This window comes from Gossypium raimondii, chromosome 8 (genome assembly GCF_025698545.1).
Source record: "Gossypium raimondii isolate GPD5lz chromosome 8, ASM2569854v1, whole genome shotgun sequence".
Taxonomy (NCBI): domain Eukaryota; kingdom Viridiplantae; phylum Streptophyta; class Magnoliopsida; order Malvales; family Malvaceae; genus Gossypium; species Gossypium raimondii.
The window spans coordinates 48,105,782-48,113,814 of NC_068572.1; the positions used below are offsets into that span (position 1 = coordinate 48,105,782).

The following is an 8,033-nucleotide window of genomic DNA, read 5'->3' on the forward strand; positions in this document are numbered from 1 at the left end:
TAAGAATTAAGACTAAATTGACAAAATGTATAAAGTTGAGCGCTAAACTTATTGTATCTTTTATTGTATTTTTTTTTTATTAATTGTTATGCCTATAAAAAGATCATCATTAGTAATTTAACGTAGGAGTGATCAAAATATTAAAATTTGATAATATTAAGACTAAAATAGAAAATTTTAAACTTTGATGACCAAAACAGAAACATGATAATAGTTGGGTGACTATTTTTAGAGTTTATCCCGAAATTTTATTATAAATTGAGAATTATTAAAATAGGGGGAAACATTGTGTTGTGGTGGGCTGGGCTGGATGGGTTGCTAGGTACAGTATTAGTGATGGCCCGTTAGCCCATCTCGAAGAGAACCAAATTTGGCGAATGCCACAAAGATATATAGGTCTTAAATCTCACAAGCCTAGCATTGGGTAAGGTCGGGGCGTCATAATATCCTCTTTGTGGTAGCTCTCTCCTTTCCTCTTATTTCTCTTCATGTTTTCCTCTTTATTTAGGGTTTTCTTTTGATTACTCCTCTTCCCGATTTCATAAAATTTTAATATTCTCCCACTCCGAATCGATCTATGATTTGGGCAATTCCTCTGTTTTCGCTGTAAATATTATTCAAAATCAATTTCATCAATTATGTTTTTATTGTCTTTTTCGTTGATGACTTGCAACGTGATATTCCAAAACCTGCGTGTGTTCGGTCCTGGCTTGAATCCTTTTTCCCCTTTCTGCGTCGCTCATCATTCCTCTGCTTCTCGCTAATCTGTTTCCCTCTTCTCCTTGTTTTCATCTCTATCATGTAATCATTTTTCTCTTCATCTTAAGCTTTCGAGGGGTTGTTTGTTTTCCAAGAAAAAAATGAAAGGGATCTAACTCTGTGAAAATTTCACGTTTTTACAAAAATATCATGCGTTTCTTTGCCTAATCAATCAAATCTTGGTCTGGTGTTCTCTTTACTTCTTCCGAGTTAAAGGAAAAAGTCTATATATCTGCAACGGTATTGCTTGGTTTTTGTTATTGCTTCGAAGAATATGACCCAAGGACAGTCTTTGCGGAGAAATCTGTCAAGAAGGCGCTCGTTTAGGTGGGGGATTGATAGGGATGATAGAGGTTGGACAATGCTACACATCGGAGCCCGTAAAGGTGACCTCATTCAGGTATCTTTCTTTCTTTTTTACCGTTTTTACTGCTCTTTCTTTTATTGGTAGTACCCTTGAATTTTATTAATTCATGATAATTCCTATTGATGATGGATCCTTAAGTTAATCAATAGTTCTAATACTTTAAACCAATATAAGAAACCAACGCTAATGTTAGATTATTACATTTATTGGAAAATGTTCTTTTAACTGGATTTATATACAGGGAGGAATAGATTCCAATTGCTTTTCCGTGATTATTTTTCCTTTTTGGATTCCCCAAATTCCCTTGGGCAATCTCTTAACAAGTTTTACTTGCTGATTTTTTTTAGAAGCATTCCAGCCCCAGGAGGAGCCGAACATGATAATTTTTCTTTATCTTGTTCAAATAAAAATAAGTTGAACCAAATGATTATAGACATACATATAAAATAAATCCGTATGTTTATCAGTACATGTATGAATGGTTCCATATGTAAGACCCAAATCCTTTTGAGCTTGTTGTGACTGGTACTTTTTGGTATATTATTTGTGTTTATTGTCAAACGATTCACTGCTATAACTTCTCTTGGCCATGGACTGCTGAGCTAAAATTCCTTGAAACAGGTCAAGCAACTGCTCAACGAAGGTGTGGATGTAAATGTGGCTGCATGGGGCCCCAAATCCCAAGGTGTCACCCCACTCCATCTTGCTGCTGAGGGTGGCCACCTTGAAGTTATGGATGAACTGCTTGAACGTGGTGCTAATATTGATGCAAGAACTAAAGGTGCTTGTGGGTGTAAGTATCTTATCTCACATTTTTCTGTTCCAACTTTTGTGGGTTATATACTAGAAGCAAAAATTTGTGTTTGTTGCCAACTCCATGACCTGGTAATTACATTAATTCAAAAACTACAAGTTAATCTGGGCCATGCCAACCATCATTTGTTTTCCACCGTTGAACTTTGTTAATTTGATATATATATTGTTCGACTTTAGTTTAGCTTTGATCAACTGCTTTTCTTATTCAAAGATTCCTCAGTTTAAGCTTCCACGCTCATCAAACATTGTAAAGCAATCAACTTTATATTGTAGTAACTAGCAACTACCCAAAAAGAAAGAACAAGATGGCATCATCACTGGTTTCGGCCTATGCCCAACATTGCGGTTCTATTGTTTTTGTGTCACGAGTTTGTACTTGTGTGCTGTTGTTCCTGCTATTTACTCTCTTCCTTTCAAGTAAACTGTGATCTATTTTCTACTAGCAGTGTACACAGTACAGATAGCTTGGCGGGGCTAAACCTGATTGGTGAATTTATTTAGAACTTCAGGGTTTGATATAAAAGGATGCATCTAGATGTAAGAAAGGCTACTGACTTCATTGCCTCTTGTTTAATGTGTGATTTCACTCAGGGACGCCACTTCACACAGCAGCTAAAGAACGAAAGAGGGAAGCAGTGAAGTTCCTGATAGAGAATGGGGCATTTTTGCCAGATGATATCAATGATTGTAGATTTAATCCACCGCTCCATTACTGCCCTGGCCTTGAATGGGCATATGAGGAGATGAAGCGTCTTCAAAGAGATGGCTCTTCTTCAGCAGGGGAGACATCTTATAGCTCTGAAAATTGATATTCAATCATATCAAACCGCTCTTGTTTGTTCCTCCTCCCGTGTTTGGTGCTTCCATTTTATCTCTTTAATAAACACTAGTGGCCTTGTGACGTGTGTTGCTATATATTTTATTTTGAAGAATGTTGTTTGCATATGAATATGATGGCATGACGCCGACGCCTAGGAATAAATTAGTACTCTCATCACATCACATCACATGCATGTGATATGATAGGATTGATGATGTGCAATAATTTAAATATTGTGTTTTTCTTTCTCATCTCTCTCTGCTCTATTATACCTTCGGTTCCCCTTGTTAGGCAAAAATTTTAAATTAGTGAAACTACAAACAAACACACACGCACAAACGCACAGAAAGGACGTTGTGTATGGATTGAAAACAGCCCAAAATCCAACTCGATTAATCGAAAAAAAGAAAATGGTTGAAATGGGTATGGTTTGATCAATTGGTTTCTAACAATTTAAAATATTCATAACATTGTATTGAAGTTATCATATGCTATGTGATAATAATGCACAAAATTTCATTTACTAAATTTTAGGAAACAAAAATGAAATCTAATCTCCATGATAAGAGCATTGAGTCTCCATAACAATAATCTACAAGAGGCCCAACTCAAGTCTGACTCAGGCCAAGTTCAAAAGAAAATTTGCCTATAGTGGGTCCTGATTTCGGCCACTGATTGGGATACCTCCATCCAATCACTATAATAATATTATTTTTATGTGAGAAGGAGGAACGAGGTATTGGATGCGATAAAGCCGAAGGAAAAAGCGAGGGAAGAGATGACGCGAGGAAAACAAAAGATCGAAGCGCAGAGGCGAAACGCTGAGAAGAATCAAAAGGCAAAGGGTTCTCAGCTGGAGGCCAGAGCTGTAGCCCTCAAAGTCAGCTGCCCTATCTGCAAGGTTCTTTCTTTTTTCTTTTTAATTATAAAATCATTTTGTTATTTCTGACTTCGCAGATCGCCTTTGATCTTGATGATGATTTAATTTTGTTTTCGAAGATTGATACCTGTTCTAGTAGTAGTAAAACTAGATTTGAAGTGATAGTCTCCGTCTGAATCTCATGAATTTTTTTTTTAAATATGTAGCTCATTAATTAATTCAAGTATATAGGGTAACAATGTAACCCACTTCCTTTCTTCACTTTGTACTGTGGAAACTAATGGATCATTGATGGGTGTTAATGGCTTGCATTAAAATTATAAAAAAAAAATCATTTGCTCAAAATAAATATAAATATAAATATAAATATAAATATTTTTATTTTTATTTTTTAATTTCATGATTTATCTCGTATTCAACTTATCATAATAACAAGTGTTATTATTAGTAATAAGATCAAGCCTTTTACTAGTATTTCTACTGCTATCAGCTTGTCTTCCTACACTACCAGTGTTGCAGTGTGAGCGGAAACAATAGCTAACATACTTGCCTTACACCCCCTAAATCGGATTTTATGCAGCAGGTTTAGAAGTTTGTGAGATATCTAGGATAGTGATTTGATATCTGTTGAGCATCATGCTAATTACTCAAAAGTATTGTCCCCTCTGAATGCTACAAAAGAGCAATTCATCCTCAAGATTTGTCGCCTGCTTTGAAGAGAGCTAAGGGGCGCCTCTCTCCGGTTTCGAACCCTCAACCTCTATGAATATAGAGGGCTTTTGGGATACTCTCGTACTAGAGTGGGTTTGAGACCTGGGGGAGGCGTCCCTTAGATCTCTTTAGAGTGGGAGACAAAACTTTGAGGATGCATTGATCTTCAGCAGCACCTGAAGAAGACAACACCCTTGCGCAACCAGCACAATGCTCTTAGAATATTGATATATCATAAAACCTTACATATTCATTCTTTGACTTCCAATATTTCTCCCTTTTTTGCATTTTTATCCATATATGCATACCATGTAAAAGATGTTGCGAGTATATCTTAGTTACCACTAATTGTATTTCTTACAGAGTTTGTAGACCGGAAGCCCTAATGGGCAGGGATGAGATCTGCAAGTATTTTTCCTTTCACTTTTATATTCACGTTTCAAGCACGTGCTTTTTCTGATTTCTTACTAATTTATGTTGTGTGAGGTAAATGATGTTTTGGTTTAGCTGTTATGGGGATTTAAAGGTTATTGCTTAGGCTTTGCTTGGTGTAGAAGATGGAAAAGAGCGAGGATGAAAAAATTGTTAGTCAAATGGTTAAGATTCATAACTAACTTTTTACTCTGTAGCTTAGATTAACAAATTTTCCACCCTCACTTGTTGTGAGTATATCTCAGTTACCACTAACTGTATTTCTTACAGATTTTGTAGACCAGAAGCCCTAATGGGTAGGAAAGAGATCTGCAAGTATTTTTCTTTCCACTTTTAAATTCATGTTTCAAGCACGTGCTTTTTCTGATTTCTTACTAATTTATGTTGTGTGATGTAAATGATGTTTTGGTGGGTGCCTGTTTTGGTTTATCTGTTATCAGCATTTCAAGGTTAGCGCTTGGTGGAAGATATGTGATTTTATTATAATGATTGATTGCCAACAAGAATGGAACTGAATTGATGGTTCCTGGTTCATTAAAGTGGCATCAGTTTCTAGAAGCACATATAAAGAAAAAGAATAATTAGCGAAACCAATATTTTAGAAAATTTTAATTTTGCATTTTGAATGCTTCATGTTAAAATTTGATAGAAATCACCAAATTTTTCATCCAAACACACCAAGAGATAATTAAGGGAAGACCAGAGCATCATTCAGTGACACATTTAACTTGTGGACTTGCATTCACCAGTTTTGCTCGTGGCTGGATGGATTGATTGTTTTTAAAGATCAAGCTTTTTGGGTTTTTGAACATTTGGGCTCTGCTTGAAATGAAGGATGTAAACAACTGAGGATGGAAAATTTGTTAATCTAATGGTTAAGTTACAAAGTAGGAAATTTGTTAGGAATCTTAACCATTTGATTAATAAATTTTTCATCCTCATTCTTTCCATCTTTTGTACCAAGCAAAGCCTTAACTAACAGAAATACCCACTATTTGGTTTCATGAACTGCAAAAGGCTTGAAAATATTTCCTATGCTTTTAATATTATATTGTTGTTCATCAGATATATCATGAGTAGGGGTAGGACCAAGAAGAAGGGGTCATCTGTTGGAAGAAACAGAGTGAATGATTTTGATAGTCAATGTCATATTGATGATGGTTGTACATTGGTGGTTGCTATTTTTAAGTTCAAATTGCATCGTAAAACATGCGGCTGTGCAGTATAACCTTACTAGTCCAAGGGTACCAACTCCTTGGCTCTTGATGGAGTCCTCAATTGCTGTTTTCATTAGATTGCATGCTCTATGATTTTACAATATCTTATACACCGTCGTTTGCTGTATGATGATATAAGTTGCCTGGTTCTTACCCCTTTAGTCAATTTGTCGAACTCTCTCTATCCTTCTCACTTTCTCTCTGGTATCTTATCTTGTAATATGCTAAAATGAAGCTTATTTCTTGTTGTAGGTGCAATTGGCAAATGAAAAACAACTTGGTGATCATTATGGCTCCAAACATCCAAAGGAAAACCCTCCTGCTGTGTCAAGTTGATTGCTTTCTTCCCATGTAAAAGAAGGAAAAGAACAAATTATCTTTTCCTGTGTGATTCTAGATATTGTATGTTAACCGTCTTTTAAAAAAAAATTTTAAACCAATGAAAATGACTCTTTTATCTATTTGGCTTTGCCTTTCGCTTTCAGTCATGTCGTGTGTAGAAATGTGAACACTAGAATGATAATAAAGCAGTTTGCCTGCCGGCCTGGATATAAATATTTTATGAATTCACAAGGGGATACAGTCAATGCCGACATGAGAGAACTTTGTAGAATAAATTGGATTTGAATTAAGTTAAAAGGTTGAATTCCTTGTGTTCTGCCGTAGTGTTGGTCAGCTAATCATATGTTCTGAGATATTGGCACGACTTTACTCTTCCCACACAATAAATGTTAGGGATGTATTTTGCATTAATACTTTTTTTTGTCTGTTTTTCGGGTACATAGGCAAAACAAAACACAAAATTACGGCCAGGAGAGGCTTATAAAGGTTTTGAAAACACGAGTAGCCCATTTATTAGGCTCTTTCTTGAGTTGCTAGTTGTCAGTGTTGTGCTGTTGAATTTAAACCCCAAAATTATGTCTTCAATTGCTAGTTGGAGTTCCCATCCTGTAATGGTTCATCTAAGTAAAATATTGCTCCATTTTTTTGTCTTTGTTGAGAAGCCCATAAGAAATAACATTGTTTGTTTTGAGAATAAGAAGAAAATGATATTGGCTTGAAGTTTATTGTTAAGTGTCTTGTGAATTCTTGGCTGAGATGTTGGTTGGGGGGGGGGGGTTGAGGTCAAAAGAGTGAACAAGTGAAAGGTAGAAGTCGTTGATTCTTTTGAGGGCACCCATCATGTTAGAATCAATTTTCTTGAATGAGTTCATTCTTTTATCTCCAAATGATTCAGAGATCATTGACAACAAGGGTGTAGAATCTCGTAGAGTCTTGTGAAGCAATGCAGTTCAAATTGAGTCATTGGAGAACCCAGTCGAAGATGAAAGTGGTATTGAGGATATCTAGGCGAAGCAATAAAAGAGAACTAAACCAAATTGTCCTAGTGAAATGACAATGAAGGAAAAGATACTCACTAGTTTCCCTTTGGCACAAAAAGGCAAGAGTTTTCAATCAGAGATGACATCTCGAAAGGAGATCCTTATTAGGGAGACAGTTATTACAGATCTTCCAAAAAGAAACAATGATTTTGAGTGAGAGTGAGATGCTAAAGATTCTTCCAAGCCTTTTGCAAATTACCAGAAGGGGGTGAAGTTGTATTTGTCTGACTCAGAGCCATTATTCATTAAAAAAATACCTTTATGGTAAAATTTTTAAAAAAAAAATGTATCTTTTCCATCTTGGATTGAGAGTGTCCTACTAAGGAGATCACTAACGCGAGAAGGATCTAAAAGATGAAGAGCCCTTATTTGATTTCAAAAGGATACATTAGAATTGAGGTATGAAGGAATAGAATTGTTAGAATTTTTAAATATGTAGTTATCTAAGAGGGATGAATTAGAATTTAAATCGATCCTGCAATCATTTATGCTCTAAAGTTATCTTTGCCTTGATTGCAAATGCCTATTCCTTGTAAGATTCCTTTCCAAGCTCATGAGTCAGAAGGCTTGGGTTTGACTGTTTCAAAAGTGTGTTGTATACAGTACATTGACTTTAGAACTTTTGAGAGGAGGTTGTTTGATCGAGTCC

At 35.7% G+C, this 8,033-nt stretch overlaps 1 protein-coding gene across 4 annotated transcripts; it reads left to right on the forward strand.

Annotated features, from left to right (window-relative positions):
* The first annotated feature begins 425 nt into the window (after window positions 1-425).
* On the forward strand, window positions 426-6,463 carry LOC105791804 (phytochrome-interacting ankyrin-repeat protein 1). Of its 4 annotated transcripts, none has more exons than XM_052634230.1 (6): window positions 426-1,159; window positions 1,748-1,919; window positions 2,534-3,663; window positions 4,717-4,949; window positions 5,056-5,100; window positions 6,255-6,463. In XM_052634230.1, exons 1-3 carry the CDS (start codon window positions 1,034-1,036, stop codon window positions 2,749-2,751), a joined length of 516 nt encoding a protein of 171 aa, XP_052490190.1. In that variant the 5' UTR covers window positions 426-1,033; the 3' UTR covers window positions 2,752-3,663; window positions 4,717-4,949; window positions 5,056-5,100; window positions 6,255-6,463. The 4 variants fall into 4 exon arrangements, with proteins under 4 accessions (XP_052490190.1, XP_052490191.1, XP_052490189.1 ...); XM_052634231.1 differs by having other exon boundaries at window positions 4,717-4,761; XM_052634229.1 differs by lacking the exon at window positions 4,717-4,949.
* Window positions 6,464-8,033: the final 1,570 nt, after the last annotated feature.